General features: G+C 43.6%; 1 protein-coding gene across 1 annotated transcript in view; it reads left to right on the top strand.

The window, feature by feature from the left end:
- slkb (STE20-like kinase b) overlaps positions 1-18,744 on the top strand; it is a 36,811-nt gene that overhangs the window by 5,787 nt on the left and 12,280 nt on the right. Inside the window, exons 3-12 of the mRNA XM_064963303.1 lie at positions 2,707-2,755; positions 3,131-3,280; positions 6,799-6,871; positions 7,203-7,397; positions 7,721-7,802; positions 10,384-10,515; positions 10,792-11,682; positions 11,917-12,047; positions 12,443-12,566; positions 13,151-13,330. Of these exons, the coding sequence (XP_064819375.1) occupies positions 2,707-2,755; positions 3,131-3,280; positions 6,799-6,871; positions 7,203-7,397; positions 7,721-7,802; positions 10,384-10,515; positions 10,792-11,682; positions 11,917-12,047; positions 12,443-12,566; positions 13,151-13,330 (2,007 nt within the window). The remainder of the gene's footprint in view (positions 1-2,706; positions 2,756-3,130; positions 3,281-6,798; positions 6,872-7,202; positions 7,398-7,720; positions 7,803-10,383; positions 10,516-10,791; positions 11,683-11,916; positions 12,048-12,442; positions 12,567-13,150; positions 13,331-18,744) is intronic.

The raw sequence follows: 18,744 nt of genomic DNA, 5'->3' as shown, positions 1-18,744 counted from the left end.
TTTAATCTATTTTAGAATAAGGCTGTAACGTAACAAAATGTGAAAAAGTCAAGGTGTCTGAATACTTTCCGAAGGCACAGTAAATGCATATCCCCATGAAACTGAATGAGATCAAATGGTTGGTATGCAGATGCTTCGTGGTCTTTTCACTGGTAAAACTAAAAGAATTATCATTAACGATTGACAGTGAGAGATGTGAATGGAGGGTGACCACAACATTATTTGCGTAAAGGTAGAGAAACATGCGCAGTACGTGATTCAGATCTTCAGCTCTGGGGAAAAAGGACGGACGGGCTGTTACCTACGGATCCGCGGCCTCGACCATTCTAATTTCCTCTCCTAACCACAATGTACTTGACCTTAGACTGCTAGGCCTAATCACGGGTCAGATCATATGCCTATTTTGTCATACGTTGCATATCTTTGCCAAAATTTACCTGACCTTTTAACCTTTGTATAGGATCTTAGCCACACAGCTGCTATCTCAGAGTTGTGTCCTCCTTCTCTCTCTGCACCACATGAATGGCTCCTCAGAGGGCTGTGTGTGTGCTGGGAGAGGAAGTCATGGTGACAGCTCTGTAGTTCCTCTCTACCCGCCTGCCACTGTAAAGACCCACTGTTTGGCCTATTGTACACGATTGTACATGTAGCTGGACCAAAACAACAGCTCGCCTACCAATGAAACAACACCACAAGGGCCTGTATGAATGACAAGGCTGTTTCAAGGCTTCGGCTTAGGCGGAGCATACTGTCTTATTTTACAAGAGTTTTGTTGGGTAGAATGAAAGGTTTTTGTTGAATTTTATGTTCGATATGGTTGTAATAAGACTAAGCTAAGAATTGGTTCATCTTTTGTAAAAACGTCACAGCACAGTCTCAAAATATATGGCAAATAGAAATCAACTGGATGGTGTTCAGAGATAGATGGGGGAGGTTGAGTAGAGCTTTAAGGATGGAACTAAAAACAAACAAATGATAACTATTGTCAAATATACTGTGTCTGTAAAATATATGTAGTATGTATAATCTGGAAGTAGAAGCCTAAGAGTTGTCCATTAATTTACTCCAATTGGGGGAGGGTTGGTAGGGTTAGGGGAACATAGTAAATAATTTTTGTTGTTGTTATATATATTTATAAAAAATATATTTACAAAAAATATATGGGGGATTGGAAATGATGCAGACAATTACATTGATGGAAGCCACAATCTATCTGCAATATTAAAGCTGGTCTACCCACTAAAAAAAATGTAAATAAAAACAAATTAGTTCTTCTTAGAAAGGTCACACGGGTCATTGTTGCAATAATTATGTTTGACTCTAAACCTCAATAGGTGAACAGGTCAACTTCCCTCTAAATACTAGCCAAAAGGAGAATATAGAGTACCTATAATTTGTCATTGACTGTTACATTGAGGAAGTGTGTTTTGTCTTCCTTTTCTTGGCACCTCTCACCAAATATATGTCTTCCATTGTTTCACTGTCAGTAGCATTTCTCTATTCTACTCAGCCCTAACTAACTACATGTTTTACTGTATTGAGCACAGTAGGGCCGTGGATAAATTGAGCTTGTTTTTTTTTTTTTGTTAGCCTAATTGTTTCTCTGTTGTGTCCGTAGTGTTAGCAGCATGCTAGGCTAGGTTAGGCTATAGCCCTGATACAGTCCAAAGTCTATTGACATATCAGGACTATGCTAGACGAACGATACTACCCCCCCCCCCCCCTACACTGAATGGTTAGGTGTCTCTCTCCTCCGAATACCTAGCCTTATCGCTTCTGCAGCTCAGGCTAGCCCCCTCCCACCTGAGGCGTGCATGGAAACTCCTAATCCTATTTGGGGAAAGGGCTATGTTCTGGCTAGCGATGCTAGGCTAGGCTAGGCTGCATGTGTATACTCTGAGAAAGCCTTCAGAGCAAAGTAACAGAATGGCCCCTCTGACCAATCCTCTTACCTCCACGGCGCAAGGCAGCCATATTGAGAGCTCCTTGAAACCATTTAAGTCTCAGCAGGTTTCATTCACTGAACCTGGGCAGGAGGAGATTCACTGTTCAACTCACTTTCAAGTTGTTTTACACAGCACGGCCTCTATACACAAAACGTCTCCGTAGGAGTTCTGATCTAAGATCATGTCCTCTCTAATGTCCATATAATCAAATTCATTCATTGATTTAAAAGGGAAAACCAATCCTAGATTAGAACTCCTACTCCGAGACACTGAGTTTACTGGCCACAAACCGGGGAGTTTTGTCTTTAAAAGAAGGAGACTTTTAAAGTGTTGTTTGTACATGAAGCAGGTGACGGGAGGGGGGTGTAAGTATGGAGGGGAGAAGGTTGCTGGTCCATAGTGTAACTACTTAGGTCTATGTGATGGATAGGTAGAGTTAAGTGTGTTGCGTCTTGATATCATTGAACATGAGACCATTTTAAGATCCTTTGCATTGTAAGGCTACTGGGTCCAGACAGGACTCCATTGACAAAGACCACATGACACAGTGACTTGTTGGCCTGGAGTACGATGGGAAAAGGCTCTTACTTTGTGTCGCTGTAAACGCTCACTATTGTTTGTTGTGAATGTATGGCGCGTTTACCTGTTACTGTGGTATTTAAGCTGTTATGGTATTTTAACCTCATTAGATGAATGCTGTTAGTTTTTCTTTAATCCACTGTACTGCATCTACCGTAACCATTCTTCTCTTGTTTTGCAGATCCTGATAGAGTTCTGTGCGGGTGGAGCGGTGGATGCCGTCATGCTGGGTGAGTCAGTCTTCCTACATCCTACTTCTAAAGAATGTGATAAGCAGAGGAGCGATAAATCACTGGTGACAATGGTAACGCATTGGACATTATTATGTGACTGAAACGTGATGGATATAACGGTATAGTAACAGTTAACTGATATTGAACTAACCAGTGATTAGCACCAACACGATGTAGACCACCCTCATACTGCATTGATAAGGTGTCTGTATTAACATTCTTCATTGATACAGCCGTTAGCCAGCTATGTCCTGTTACTGAGGGTGTGTGTGTGTGTGTGTGTGTGTGTGTTTGTGACTGCGACTACGTGAGTGAAACCCAGTGTGTGAGGAGGAATGCTAAGTCTGTGTTTATGTCGCCCCGGTCCCTCAGAGCTAGAGAGGCCCCTGACGGAGCCCCAGATCCGGGTGGTGTGTAAGCAGACCCTCCAGGCCCTCCTCTACCTCCACGACAACAAGGTGATCCACAGAGACCTGAAGGCTGGGAACATCCTGCTTTCCCTGAACGGAGACGTCAAACTGGGTAAGAGACTGGGGAAGAGGGGCTGGGAGTTACCTAACCCAGTGTTTCACAAACCTCTCCCTAGGGACCCGCAAGCCGTTCCATGTATTAGAACTATTCCACAGCTAGCACACCTGATTCAACTGGTCAACAATCAAACCCTGGGATAGGTGTTTCAGGTGATGTAGTTCAGGGCTACAACAAAATTGTGGAACGTCCAGGGGTCCCCTGGAGACGTTTGAAAACCACTGTCGTAACCAACCATCTGAGCTTAACGTGTACATTTAGGCCTTTAGTAGAAGACACTTTTCAGTCATAGTAAAAATCACTGCCATACACTCTTAGAGAAAAGGTTATTCGGCTGTCGCTCTACCATTTTGCTGGTTGCTAAAATAATAGGTCGACCTATTTTCAGTTCGTAACAAAACAAGCAAAATATTGTACGGTGCCTTGAAAAAGTATCTGCCCCTGTTTTTGCATGTTACTTTCTGCTGAATGTTATCAGATCTTCAACCAAAACCTAATAATGGATAAAGGGAACCTGAGTTTACAAATAACCAATCAAATGTATACTTATTTCTTTAATTAACAAAGTTCTGCAACAAACAATTCCCCTGCGTGAAAAAGGTAATTGCGCCCTTACACTCAATAACGGGTTGTGCCACTTTTAGCTGCAATGACTGCAACCATATTTTCAGCGTTTGAAGCGGGTGTAAAAGACACCAACACAAAACATAAGAATGGGAATCATAGAAATGGCACACATAGAACAGCTCTACTGCTTCTAAGACTTGCTTTCAATGAGAACGACAGATTTATAACTCACATTTCTATGTGAATTTGGTTGGTTCACCAAAAAGTTACGTATTGCAGCTTTTAGTAGGGTCAGGGGGAGTTTCTGGATACACCATAGAAGTGCATTCTTGGATGTTAGAGATGCATCTGTTGGTGCGTTTAGTCAAAAATAAACGCATCATATCACCGCTATGAAACACCAAATATGTTTAGCGCAGATGTGGAAGAAAAAAAAGAGGAAGAAGGTGGTATTTGTTTGTGAGGTTTATCATAACATTTACAACACAATATACAGACAGAAATATTCCATCACGTAATATTGTAGCCCCTCATCGACGAGTCAGTTATGTCACTCAGTTATGGCAATGCTAACTGCCTACAAATCCATTGAGTGTTAGGAAAGTCTGCTTGTCATCATTGTTCTGTCATATTGGTACACAGTGAGGGCTTTGCTCCACACAGTAAGCTCCCGACTCATCATGCAGTAGGTTGTGTATTAGGGTGAGTCATGATGATTACTGTTATGCTTTTGAATAGGCCTGGATTTGGCTGAAGACCTATATGTATTTCAGAACCCATTGTTTAACTTGTATAGATTAGCTTAGGCCAGGGGTCTTCCAACGTTTTCTTAGAAAGGGTCAAGTCTACAAAACTTAGTGCACTCTGTTCATAACAGACATTGTGGTTTTTGGAAGAGAACTGTATTGTTTAATCAAGGAGTAAATTTGTCGAATGTCGGCAAGTTTCATCGAGCTTCAGCTTCTCCCACTTCCCGCCACTTGACTTCTCATCATCATTATATTTGGTAGTTTTTAAGCGGATGCTTCAGATGTATACATCCGGTGAGACATCTGGCTCCTTCTAGCTGTGTTATAATGGACTTCCTCTCATCATTATATTTGGTCGTTTTAAGCGGATGCTTCAGATGTATACATCCGGTGAGACATCTGGCTCCTTCTAGCTGTGTTATAATGGACTTCCTCTCATCATTATATTTGGTCGTTTTAAGCGGATGCTTCAGATGTATACATCCGGTGAGACATCTGGCTCCTTCTAGCTGTGTTATAATGGACTTCCTCTCATCATTATATTTGGTAGTTTTAAGCGGATGCTTCAAATGTATACATCCGGTGAGACATCTGGCTCCTTCTAGCTGTGTTATAATGGACTTCCTCTCATCATTATATTTGGTCGTTTTAAGCGGATGCTTCAGATGTATACATCCGGTGAGACATCTGGCTCCTTCTAGCTGTGTTATAATGGACTTCCTCTCATCATTATATTTGGTCGTTTTAAGGGGATGCTTCAGATGTATACATCCGGTGAGACATCTGGCTCATTCTAGCTGTGTTATAATGGACTTCCTCTCATCATTATATTTGGTCGTTTTTAAGCGGATGCTTCAGATGTATACATCCGGTGAGACACCTGGCTCCTTCTAGCTGTGTTATAATTGGAAGAGGAACTCTCACATAATTGTTTGCTTTATTATTTTTTAAATGAACTAGGCAAGTCAGTTCAGAACAAATTCTTATTTACAATGACGGCCAAACCCGGGCGAAGCTGGGCCGATTGTACGCCGCCCTATGGATTGGGATGTGATGCAGCCTGGATTCGAACCAGGGACTGTAGTGACGCCTCTTGCACTGAGATGCAGTGCCTTAGACCGCTGTGCCACTCAGGAGCCCACATTTTTTATTCATTTGATCATATTAAAAAAACAATCACACCTGAAAAAGACACATGCACATGAGTGAAATCATAGGGGATAACACACAATAAAGCCAAGGACTCATTTCCATTGTGGTCCTGGACATAGCCTATTAGCTAGAATGGAAACAGCAAACACATTTTCGCCAAGAGCATCTTTTTATCTGCTTAAACAAAGGTTAGCCATGTGTAGGCAAAAATGTATGTCCAAGTCAAGAAAGCTTACCAGCAGCCAGCGACACTTGCCACACTGGTAGCCTATTCGCGGATGCATTTTCAAAGCCTATGTCAGATACAGTGAGTGTAATTTGCTCGATGTTAGGAGTTGAGAAATAAAGTTGACATCATTAGAAATAAGATGATATCCTATTTTCTACTGTAGGTACTCTGCTGTTCAAAAGTTCGGGGTCACTTAGAAATGCCCTTGTTCTTGAAAGAATACACAACTCGTCTAAAGAAGGCCAGTTTTATTGCTTCTTTAATCAGTACAACAGTTTTCAGCAGTGGTAACATAATTGCAAACGGGTTTTCTAATGATCAATTAGCCTTTTAAAATGATGAACTTGGATTAGCTAACACAATGTGACATTGGAACACAGGAGTGATGGTTGCTGATAATGGGCCTCTGTACGCCTGTGTAGATATTCCATCAAAAATCAGCCGTTTCCAACTACAATAGTTATTTACAACATGAACAATGTCCACACTGTATTTCTGATCAATTTTCTGTTATTCTAATGCTTTTCTTTTAAAAACAAGGACATTTTCTAAGTGACCTCAAACCTTTTAACGGTAGTGTATGTCATTTAAAAAATACTCTGTTGATGCTAGTGATATTAATAAACATTTAGGTTATTAAAAAAATGAAAATCACTTCAATATATACTGTATATATTTTTTGCGGACCCCCCTGCAGTACCTCTAGGGGCCGACCCCAGGGTGAATAGCCCTGGCTTAGGTTAATTCTTATGAACAACAACAACATGTTGTACCCTAGTTGCTAATAGCAGCACTGTTTCCCATTGGTGTTTCAGCTGATTTTGGTGTTTCGGCCAAAAATACCAAAACACTACAGAGGAGAGACTCTTTCATCGGGACGCCATACTGGTGAGTCAAAGATGAAAACCTGGCATGCTGTTGTCTTTCATCAAATTACTATTTCTCCCCATTCTTCTGAATTGACCAGTCAACTTGATATACTTTTTAATGTATTCCCCCCCCAAAAAATATTTACTTACATTTCAATTTATTGAAACCTTAATGTATAGCCTACAAAATCCCAATATTACTGTACAGAAAATGCTACATTTCCACACAATTTGTTTCATAGTCATTTGCGTTTCACCTAATATATTTAGTCCCTTTGTCATTGGTCATTCATATTTCACTGCAACATTTTCTTTCCTCTGATTGGTTCTTTTTTATCCGTTCTTCTCAGGATGGCCCCGGAGGTGGTGATGTGTGAGACGTTTAAGGACCGCCCGTACGACTACAAGGCTGACATCTGGTCCCTGGGGGTGACTCTGATCGAGATGGCCCAGATTGAGCCTCCCAACCACGAGATGAACCCTATGAGAGTCCTGCTGAAAATAGCCAAGGCCGATCCTCCTACCCTGATGCAGCCGTCGCGCTGGTAAGTCTGGCGCGTCAGTCAGTGATGTGGCAGACAAGTTATTTCTGTCTAGGTTTGGCTTCAGGAACCCTCAATTAAATGGGAAGGAAGAAATGCCCCTTTAATACGCTGTCCCTCTGCACAATGTTCCTCTTCTTGCGCCTTCTTGCCTAGAGAGATTGTATCACTAATTCACTCCTCTCTGCACCTGCCATATCTGTTGAGATGGTTCTACCTACTCTAATTTACCCCAATGCCTTTGGGAGGAATACATGACACTGTTTAGTTGTAGCCTATTTTCAATGTTGTAGTTATTACAAGTGATCTCCATTCACTCTCTTCAGGTCTCCAGAGTTCAGTGACTTCCTAAGAAAGTGTCTCGATAAGAATGTGGACAACAGATGGAATGTGGCACAACTTCTACAGGTAATGGTGACACACCTGTTCCCCCCCTTTTGCCCTCACTTTCCCCTTTGTTCCCTCACCCCACCTCCTCTTCTCCTCAACCCCCTCCTCACCCCACCTCCTCCTGTTTTTTCCCTCAACCCCCCCCGCCCCCTAGCACAGCACTCCGCCCCACGGCCACCTGTCAAATGAAATACATGGCCATATTGGCCCTGATCATGATCATGAGCTGTGCATCTAAGGTACATCTGTGTCAGCCAGGTACCTGTTGTGCTAGCTAGGGGGCTAACGACACTTATCCCCTCTGCGGCCTCCGTCTGCACAACAGGCTTTTCTTCCCGAAAGGGTTTAAAGAGCGACCGCCAAGCATTATGACTGCAGTTACCTTACATTTTGGGAAGACGGTGTGCTTTGTCTATTAATCAGATTGTTTTGAGTTGTTATGAAGATTGTACTTCACATTTTTGACTAAATGTACACTGAGTGGACAAAACATTAGGAACACCTTCCTAATGTTGAGTTGCACCCCATTTTGCCCTCAGAACAGGCTCAACTCATCGAGGTATGGACTAAAAGGTTTAGATAGTGTTCCAGAGGGATTCTGGTCCATGTTGACTCCAATGCTTCCCACAGTTGTCTGGATGTCCTTTGAGTGGTGGATCATTCGTGATACACGCAGGAAACTGTTCAGTGTGAAAAACCCAGCAGCGTTGCAGTTCTTGACACACTCAAACTGGTGCGCCTGTCCCCTTACCCTCATACCCCATTCAAAGGCACTTAGATATGTTGTCTTGCCCATTCACCCTATGAATGACAGACATACACAATCCATGTCTGAATTGTCTCATGGCTTCAAAATCCTTTTTTAACCTGTCTCCTCCCCTGAATCGACACTGATTGAAGTGGATTTAAAACTTCTTATGGCTGCAGTGGCAGTATTGAATAGTTTGGATGAAAAGGTGCCCAGAGTTAACTGCCTGTTCCTCAGTCCCAGTTGCTAATATATGCATATTATTATTAGTATGGGATAGAGAAAACACTGAAGTTTCTAAAACTGTTTGAATGATGTCTGTGAGTATAACAGAACTCATATGGCAGGCAAAAACCTGAGAAGAAATCCAAACAGGAAGTGGGAAATCTGAGGTTGGTCGATTTTCAACTCAGCCCCTATTGAATACACAGTGGGATATTGGTTATGTTGCACTTCCTAAGGCTTCCACGAGATGTCAACCGTCTTTAGAAACTTGTTTGGGGATTCTACTATGAAGGGGGACTGAATTAGAGATCATTGAGTCAGGTCTGCCAGCAGTCATGTGCTGGTCACGCGCATTTCACATGAGAGGTAGCTCGCGCTCCTTTGCTTTTCTGAAGACAAAGGAATTCTCTGGTTGGAATATTATTGAATGTTTAATGTTAACATCCTAAAGATTGATTCCATACATCGTTTGACATGGTTCTACGGACAGTAACAGAACTTTTTGACATTTCGTCTGCCACTAGTGAACGCGCTTCGTGACTTTGGATTTGTTTACCAAACGCGCTAACAAAAGTAGCTATTTGGACATAAATTATGGGCATTATCGAACAAATCAAACATTTTTGGTGGAACGGGGATTCCTGGGAGTGCATTCTGATGAAGATTATCAAAGGTAAATTAATATTTATAATGTTAATTCTGATTTCTGTTGACTCCAACATGGCGGCTATATCTATTTGTTTTCTGAGCGCCGTTCTCAGATTATTGCATGGTTTGCTTTTTCCGTAAAGCTTTTTTAAAATCTGACACAGCGGTTGCATTAAGGAGAAGTCTATCTGTATTTCCATGTATAACACTTGTATTTTCATCAATATTTATAATGAGTATTTCTGTAAATTGCTGTGGCTCTCTGCAATGTCACCGGATGTTTTTGGAACTACTGAACATAACGTGCCATTGTATACTCAGATTTTTGTATATAAATATGCACTTTATCGAACAAAACATACATGTATTGTGTAACATGAGGTCTTATGATGAAGTGTCATCTGATGAAGATCATCAAAGGTTAGAGATTAATTTGATCTTTATTTGTGCTTTTTGTGACTCCTCTCTTGGGCTGGAAAAATGGCAGAATTTTTCTGTGACTTGGCGGTGACCTAACATAATCGTTTGTGGTGCTTTTTCTGTAAAGCCTATTTAAAATTGGACACTTTGGTGGGATTAACAACAAGATTACCTTTTTAAAATGGTATAAGATACATGTATGTTTGTTAATTATGACATTTCTGTTGTTTGAATTTGCCACCCTGCACTTTCACTGGCTGTTGTCATATCGATCCCGTTAACGGGATTGCAGCCCTAAGAGGTGACATTAATAAGGGATCATAGCTTTCACCTGGATTCACCTGGTTAGTCTGTCATGTTTTGTACACTGTATCTTTCTTTAAATTGTGTATCTTGATTTGTGTGATGTGTCTCAATTGCACCTCTTTGACTGTAATCGCACAAACATTTATGTTTTCTTTTCAGATGCAGTGTAAGTAGTACACTTCAAGAGGACATAATAGTCTTTATATCTAAAAGTGTCCTCAATATTATGCATCTTTTTTTTTATCGTTGCAGCATCCATTTTTGAGTACTGTGACCGACAGCCGACCGTTGAGGGAGCTGATCGCTGAAGCAAAGGCTGAGGTTTACGAGGAGATTGAGGAACACAAGGAGGAAGAGGAGGAGGAGGATGGAGAGACACAGCGGGTATGTTACACCACAGACAGCTCAGTTAGAAAAATAACCACATGAAAGAGTGTGAAACATTATAGATGGACAGTGTGTATTCTTCTGTGGTCTTTTTCATCGTTTATTATAAAGAACAGGCTGCAGTCTGCACTGACTTGACAAAAATAAGTACAATTATTGGTTAGAAGGATTTATTTAGAATCATTCCCACAGTTCTATTATTTGAAAGCTAATCCAGACATTATCTGTTGATAATTTTAATTTACATTTTGATTTTCATCACATTTTCTTCAGGGTCACAAACGTGCACCGTCCGATGCCAGTGTTGCCAGCTCGGAGGACGAGAAACTCCCTCAGTCTCCCTCAGCCTCCATCTTGGAGTCTTTACCGGAGAAGGCTGAACCGGTTATCCCGACACCACAGATTGTTGAAACGGTCCCTGAACCAAGCGTCGCCAAGCCAGAGGAGAACCTGGTTGTGGACACTGGCTTCGTCGAGGAGCCTTCTGTCACTGCAGAAGTAGAGAAAATGGATGAGACCCTTGGTGCTCCAATAAATGGAGAGACAACAGAAGACAGTGAGAAACCAGTAGAGGTGACGGAAGAGGAGGAGAAGGTTCCAGAAATAACAGAGGTTTCCCCAACAGAACCCAGTGAGATAACTTCTTCAGAACCAGCAGAGAAACCAGCAGAGCCCCAACCAGAAGGAACCGTTTCCAATGCTGCGGTCACCATAGCCGACAAGGAGATGGAACAACTGGCCATATCCAATCAACATGAAAAGGAAGTGGACCCAGCTGAGCTTCAGACGAATGAGATCACCGCAGAAGGGTCAGAGGCCAAGGAAGAGCCAACAGGAGACAAGATGGAAGTTGAGGAGGAACCAGCCAACGAGGAGCTTAGCAGGGAAGCAAAGGTTACCGTGACAACCCCAGAGGAGACTAAGGTGGACGACAAACTCACACCTGCATCTCCAGCGGTCTGGAAAAAGGAGGAAGGAGAGAAAGAGAGAGTGGAGTATAAGCCAACTGCGGAGACAGGGACTCCAGTGAAGTCTAAGGATGAGAAGGAGAGGGATTCGGACTCGAGGAGTAGTTCTGCTGCAGATAACGGCAGCATAGACATGAACCTGTCCATCTCCAGCTTCCTGACCAAAACCAAGGAGCCAGGACCCCTCTCCATACAGGTACGACATCACAATAGACTCTCTTTAGAGAATGCCTTTGATGAAATCCATTGGTAATAGCTAAGTAATCCAGTAATAACCCTTATGAATACACCATTATAAATACTTCATACATTATTATCGGTGTTATAAATGCTTATGAATTGTAATGTTTACAATGACCGCTTTATCCCTTGAAGTCGTCCAACTACAGTAAATTGATGGTATATTTATTGCCACCATTTTGTTATTCAGGACACCAAGCGCCAGAAGAAGACACTGAAGAAGACCCGTAGGTTCGTGGTGGATGGAGTCGAGGTTAGCGTGACGACGTCGAAGATCATCACCGACAATGACACCAAGAACGAGGAGATGAGGTTCCTCAGGTAAAGATTAATTTACATGAATTAGCATTTTGAGCATTATGCATTGAAATATATGCCAATACTATGCAAAGATATAATCCATCTCTCCTGCAGTATAAGCTCAAGCTTAGACTCTAACTGAACTGAATGAACTAGTGAATGTAGCTCTTTTAGTATATTGACTATGCAAAACATTAGGGACACCTAATATTGCGTTGCACCCCCTTTTGACCTCAGCCCATTTGCATATCAAAGTGCTCCTGAGCCGTGTGCATAGAGATGTCTTGTTATATAACGTTTTCATCGGTCTCTCGAGAGACCCTTCCTCCTCCATTGCTTTGGGCTGTTTAATCTCCTTTTGGAGAAAAAGAGGTTCCTCTCATGTTTTTTTTCCCTTCCTCCCCCTCCTCTCCCAGGCGTCAGGAGCTGAGGGAGCTGCGTCTCCTGCAGAAGGAGGAACAGAGGGCCCAGCAGCAGCTCAGCAATAAACTGCAGCAGCAGAAAGAGCAGATAAGCCGCCGTTTCGAACAGGAGACGACCGTGAGCCACTATCCTTTTTTTTTTGTCAAAGCCTCAATGGGAGGTTCTTTGAGACCTATCGAATGGTACCGTGTAGCACTGAAATTGCATGTAGTGCTGTAGTACTATAATTGCCTATTCGTGACCCTGGCCCCAGTCATACTGTGTCCAACCTAGCACAGTGACAGAAGGTTGCCGACTGGTGTGGTCACAACCAATCCTGAAGGAGCATGCTAAACCACACACGGCTCTGAAACAGTAAGCTGAATTAGCCCAGTAAGACCAGTTAGTCCCTGCCCAGTATTACAGAGGTATGTCCCGTCCACACCACAGCTTCCATGTGCCTTTGGGTCCTGTTACGTCATTACTTATTTCTGGACGAGGTAAATCCTTCTGTATGTCAGTCAAACTGCCACTCACAGTTTAGACGGAGACTGAATCCACTAGCCAGCTAGTAAATCCAAGGCAAACGGGATGCCATTGAAATGACATCGCTTTCTGTAATATACCAATCATTCATTGACGACCAGTGTTTGAAAACGAGTTATATTTCTAGCAAAAGTGACGAGCCGTCACCGACTCAAAATGACGTCCTCATTCTGCAGAGTAAGAAGCGCCACTACGACCAGGAAGTGGAGAACCTGGAGAGACAGCAGAAGCAGACCATCGAGAGGCTGGAGCAGGAGCACACCAACCGGCTGAGGGACGAGGCCAAGCGCATCAAGGCCGAGCAGGACAAGGAGCTGTCCAAGTTCCAGAACATGCTCAAGAACCGCAAGAAAGAGGTAAGGAAGTAGAGGGCAGTGTGTGTTAGTGTTGCACGGTATACCCAAACTTCTGTACCTTTTCTGTGCTCGAACATGAAAAACGGTTGGGTACTTTCGGTTCTTCTGTCAAATGTGTCTCACGTCGTTTACTGATTGAGAGAGGATCAAGTCTGTCTATCAGCACAGCCCGGTCCACTTATAGCGCGAGAGCACCGTGCCTGCTTCACTTACCCATTGCTAGCTGTAGCCTGTCCTGAGAACCACTGCTCACACTGGGAGTCTGGGCTGCCTCATGTTAGCTCTCCTCTCATACTGGCTCTAGTCTGTCCTGAAGAACCACTGCTCACACTGGGAGTCTGGGCTGCCTCATGTTAGCTCTCCTCTCATACTGGCTCTAGTCTGTCCTGAAGAACCACTGGTCTCACTGGGAGTCTGGGCTGCCTCATGTTAGCTCTCCTCTCATACTGGCTGTAGCCTGTCCTGAAGAACCACTGCTCACACTGGGAGTCTGGGCTGCCTCATGTTAGCTCTCCTCTCATACTGGCTGTAGCCTGTCCTGAAGAACCACTGCTCACACTGGGAGTCTGGGCTGCCTCATGTTAGCTCTCCTCTCATACTGGCTGTAGCCTGTCCTGAAGAACCACTGCTCACACTGGGAGTCTGGGCTGCCTCATGTTAGCTCTCCTCTCATACTGGCTGTAGCCTGTCCTGAGGAACCACTGCTCACACTGGGACTCTGGGCTGCCTCATGTTAGCTCTCCTCTCATACTGGCTCTAGTCTGTCCTGAGGAACCACTGCTCACACTGGGAGTCTGGGCTGCCTCATGTTAGCTCTCCTCTCATACTGGCTGTAGCCTGTCCTGAAGAACCACTGCTCACACTGGGAGTCTGGGCTGCCTCATGTTAGCTCTCCTCTCATACTGGCTCTAGTCTGTCCTGAGGAACCACTGCTCACACTGGGACTCTGGGCTGCCTCATGTTAGCTCTCCTCTCATACTGGCTGTAGCCTGTCCTGAGGAACCACTGGTCTCACTGGGACTCTGGGCTGCCTCATGTTAGCTCTCCTCTCATACTGGCTGTAGCCTGTCCTGAAGAACCACTGCTCACACTGGGAGTCTGGGCTGCCTCATGTTAGCTCTCCTCTCATACTGGCTCTAGTCTGTCCTGAGGAACCACTGCTCACACTGGGAGTCTGGGCTGCCTCATGTTAGCTCTCCTCTCATACTGGCTGTAGCCTGTCCTGAAGAACCACTGCTCACACTGGGAGTCTGGGCTGCCTCATGTTAGCTCTCCTCTCATACTGGCTGTAGCCTGTCCTGAAGAACCACTGCTCACACTGGGAGTCTGGGCTGCCTCATGTTAGCTCTCCTCTCATACTGGCTGTAGCCTGTCCTGAAGAACCACTGCTCACACTGGGAGTCTGGGCTGCCTCATGTTAGCTCTCCTCTCATACTGGCTGTAGCCTGTCCTGAAGAACCACTGCTCACACTGGGAGTCTGGGCTGCCTCATGTTAGCTCTCCTCTCATACTGGCTGTAGCCTGTCCTGAAGAACCACTGCTCACACTGGGAGTCTGGGCTGCCTCATGTTAGCGCTCCTCTCATACTGGCTCTAGTCTGTCCTGAGGAACCACTGCTCACACTGGGAGTCTGGGCTGCCTCATGTTAGCTCTCCTCTCATACTGGCTCTAGTTTGTCCTGAAGAACCACTGCTCACACTGGGAGTCTGGGCTGCCTCATGTTAGCGCTCCTCTCATACTGGCTGTAGCCTGTCCTGAAGAACCACTGCTCACACTGGGAGTCTGGGCTGCCTCATGTTAGCGCTCCTCTCATACTGGCTCTAGTCTGTCCTGAGGAACCACTGCTCACACTGGGAGTCTGGGCTGCCTCATGTTAGCTCTCCTCTCATACTGGCTCTAGTTTGTCCTGAAGAACCACTGCTCACACTGGGAGTCTGGGCTGCCTCATGTTAGCTCTCCTCTCATACTGGCTCTAGTTTGTCCTGAAGAACCACTGCTCACACTGGGAGTCTGGGCTGCCTCATGTTAGCTCTCCTCTCATACTGGCTCTAGTTTGTCCTGAAGAACCACTGCTCACACTGGGAGTCTGGGCTGCCTCATGTTAGCTCTCCTCTCATACTGGCTCTAGTCTGTCCTGAGAACCACTGGTCTCACTGGGAGTCTGGGCTGCCTCATGTTAGCTCTCCTCTCATACTGGCTCTAGTCTGTCCTGAGGAACCACTGGTCTCACTGGGAGTCTGGGCTGCCTCATGTTAGCTCTCCTCTCATACTGGCTCTAGTCTGTCCTGAAGAACCACTGCTCACACTGGGAGTCTGGGCTGCCTCATGTTAGCTCTCCTCTCATACTGGCTGTAGCCTGTCCTGAAGAACCACTGCTCACACTGGGAGTCTGGGCTGCCTCATGTTAGCTCTCCTCTCATACTGGCTCTAGTCTGTCCTGAGGAACCACTGCTCACACTGGGAGTCTGGGCTGCCTCATGTTAGCTCTCCTCTCATACTGGCTCTAGTCTGTCCTGAGGAACCACTGGTCTCACTGGGAGTCTGGGCTGCCTCATGTTAGCTCTCCTCTCATACTGGCTCTAGTCTGTCCTGAGGAACCACTGCTCACACTGGGAGTCTGGGCTGCCTCATGTTAGCTCTCCTCTCATACTGGCTCTAGTCTGTCCTGAGGAACCACTGCTCACACTGGGAGTCTGGGCTGCCTCATGTTAGCTCTCCTCTCATACTGGCTCTAGTTTGTCCTGAAGAACCACTGCTCACACTGGGAGTCTGGGCTGCCTCATGTTAGCTCTCCTCTCATACTGGCTCTAGTCTGTCCTGAGGAACCACTGCTCACACTGGGAGTCTGGGCTGCCTCATGTTAGCTCTCCTCTCATACTGGCTCTAGTCTGTCCTGAGAACCACTGCTCACACTGGGAGTCTGGGCTGCCTCATGTTAGCTCTCCTCTCATACTGCCTCTAGTCTGTCCTGAGAACCACTGCTCACACTGGGAGTCTGGGCTGCCTCATGTTAGCTCCCCACTCATACTGCACAGAAGTTAACACACTTGAATAATGCATCACAGCACGTAGAAATTGTCCGCAAAATGACTGTCTGCAAAACAATGTTCATTACAGGCTAGAACACTTTACAATGTAATAAGATAGCCTACAAGCAGGAAGCTAAAAAGTTAACTTTCCTTGCAGGCTTACAGCTGAAGTTAACATCAATTCACTACCCTAGTACTTTGTTTGTTATTATAATGCAAACCATAATGCAAAATATGCTGATTTCAAAGCTGATTGTCACCAAAAACCATACAGCCATTGCCAAAAATGTTATTCATTCACTTGGTCTCCCTCGCCTCAGGTCCCTCCTGTCTCTGTCACTGGGTTTGAATGACATCATTAAGTGTTAAAGACACAGCGCACACTTTTATAAGAGAAGGTGTTGCTTCTTCTATGCAAATGTTGTTGATCAGTGCAATAAAACAAGGCCACAAATGGAAAGGCAATGGATTGTTTTTCATCTGTTACCAGCCAGAAGAAGCATGCGCACACTCCCAGCTCCTGATTTAATACAGGTGCTCACAGGGGCTGAATCCTCGGAGCCCAAGTACATAAGGGGCCTAAAAGGCAGAGCCATTTAAAAAAATATATATATAAATTTTTAAATATATATAAAATATATATGAATATGCATTCATCTGTATTGTGAATAGGCCTAGGCTACATCTTGGTTTATCAATAGAGATTTACCATTCAAATAAATGACTCCCGTTATGTATTTAGATTAGTAAAAACTAAGTCAAATTGTATAATTGATTCATTAACCCATGCATGGCTATCTGGATCAAGTGCCGTTCTGTACATTTGGCCAACGCGCCTTTTTTTAGCCGTGGTATCATTATCAAAGTCACATTTTTGGTATCATGACAACACTAGTGTGCGTGGTATGTGAATGTTGTAACTGAGTGAATGTTGTAACTGATGCTGTAAAGGTCTGGCTGTGTGTGTGCTTGCGGTGTACAGTACATTTGTGGAAAAGAAACATGTTGATCCGTCTTAGATTAGGCTAAGCAGCGATTGGACTCTCATTGGCTGTCTGGGATTTGCAGGATCGTTGTCACTACAATGTCTTGCTGTTACATTTGACATTTTAGTCATTTAGCAGACTCTCTTATCGAGAGCAATGTACAGTCAGTCACCTTAAGATAATGGTAAGAATATCACCGTTGTCACCACATATCACCGTTGTCGCAAGTCCATTTTTCCTCAGTAAAGGTGCTATCAGCAAATTCAGTGCTGTTGGGAAAAGACGACAAGGAATAGTTGTCTTTTCAACAACAACAACAACACTTATTGAAAGACAAAAATGTACTAAGCTACTCTTGCAGGGATTAGTTGTTTTCCCAGGCTATCGATGAGCTCTGTTGAGCTGGATCACTAAAAGGTGTTTTAATATGCATGATGTACTGTTGAACTGGATCACTAAAAGTGGTTTTAATATGCACGATGTTCTGTTGAACTGGATCACTAAAAGTGGTTTTAATATGCATGATGTACTGTTGAACTGGATCTCTAAAAGTGGTTTTAATATGCATGATGTACTGTTGAACTGAATCACTAAAAGTGGTTTTAATATGCATGATGTACTGTTGAACTGGATCTCTAAAAGTGGTTTTAATATGCATGATGTACTGTTGAACTGAATCACTAAAAGTGGTTTTAATATGCATGATGTACTGTTGAACTGAATCACTAAAAGTGGTTTTAATATGCATGATGTACTGTTGAACTGAATCACTAAAAGTGGTTTTAATATGCATGATGTACTGTTGAACTGAATCACTAAAAGTGGTTTTAATATGCATGATGTACTGTTGAACTGAATCACTAAAAGTGGTTTTAATATGCATGATGTACTGTTGAACTGAATCACTAAAAGTGGTTTTAATATGCATGATGTACTGTTGAACTGGATCACTAAAAGTGGTTTTAATATGCATGATGTACTGTTGAACTGGATCACTAAAAGTGGTTTTAATATGCATGATGTACTGTTGAACTGGATCACTAAAAGTGGTTTTAATATGCATGATGTGCTGTTGAACTGGATCACTAAAAGTGGTTTTAATATGCATGATGTACTGTTGAACTGAATCACTAAAAGTGGTTTTAATATGCATGATGTACTGTTGAACTGGATCACTAAAAGTGGTTTTAATATGCATGATGTACTGTTGAACTGGATCACTAAAAGTGGTTTTAATATGCATGATGTACTGTTGAACTGGATCACTAAAAGGTGTTTAATATACATGATGTACTGTTGAACTGGATCACTAAAAGTGGTTTTAATATGCATGATGTACTGTTGAACTGGTTCACTAAAAGTGGTTTTAATATGCATGATGTACTGTTGAACTGGATCA

The sequence above is a fragment of the Oncorhynchus masou genome, chromosome 5, assembly GCF_036934945.1.
Source record: "Oncorhynchus masou masou isolate Uvic2021 chromosome 5, UVic_Omas_1.1, whole genome shotgun sequence".
Taxonomy (NCBI): domain Eukaryota; kingdom Metazoa; phylum Chordata; class Actinopteri; order Salmoniformes; family Salmonidae; genus Oncorhynchus; species Oncorhynchus masou.
The sequence above is the reverse complement of the archived record's forward strand: the minus strand, read 5'-3'. Positions and strand labels throughout refer to the sequence as shown.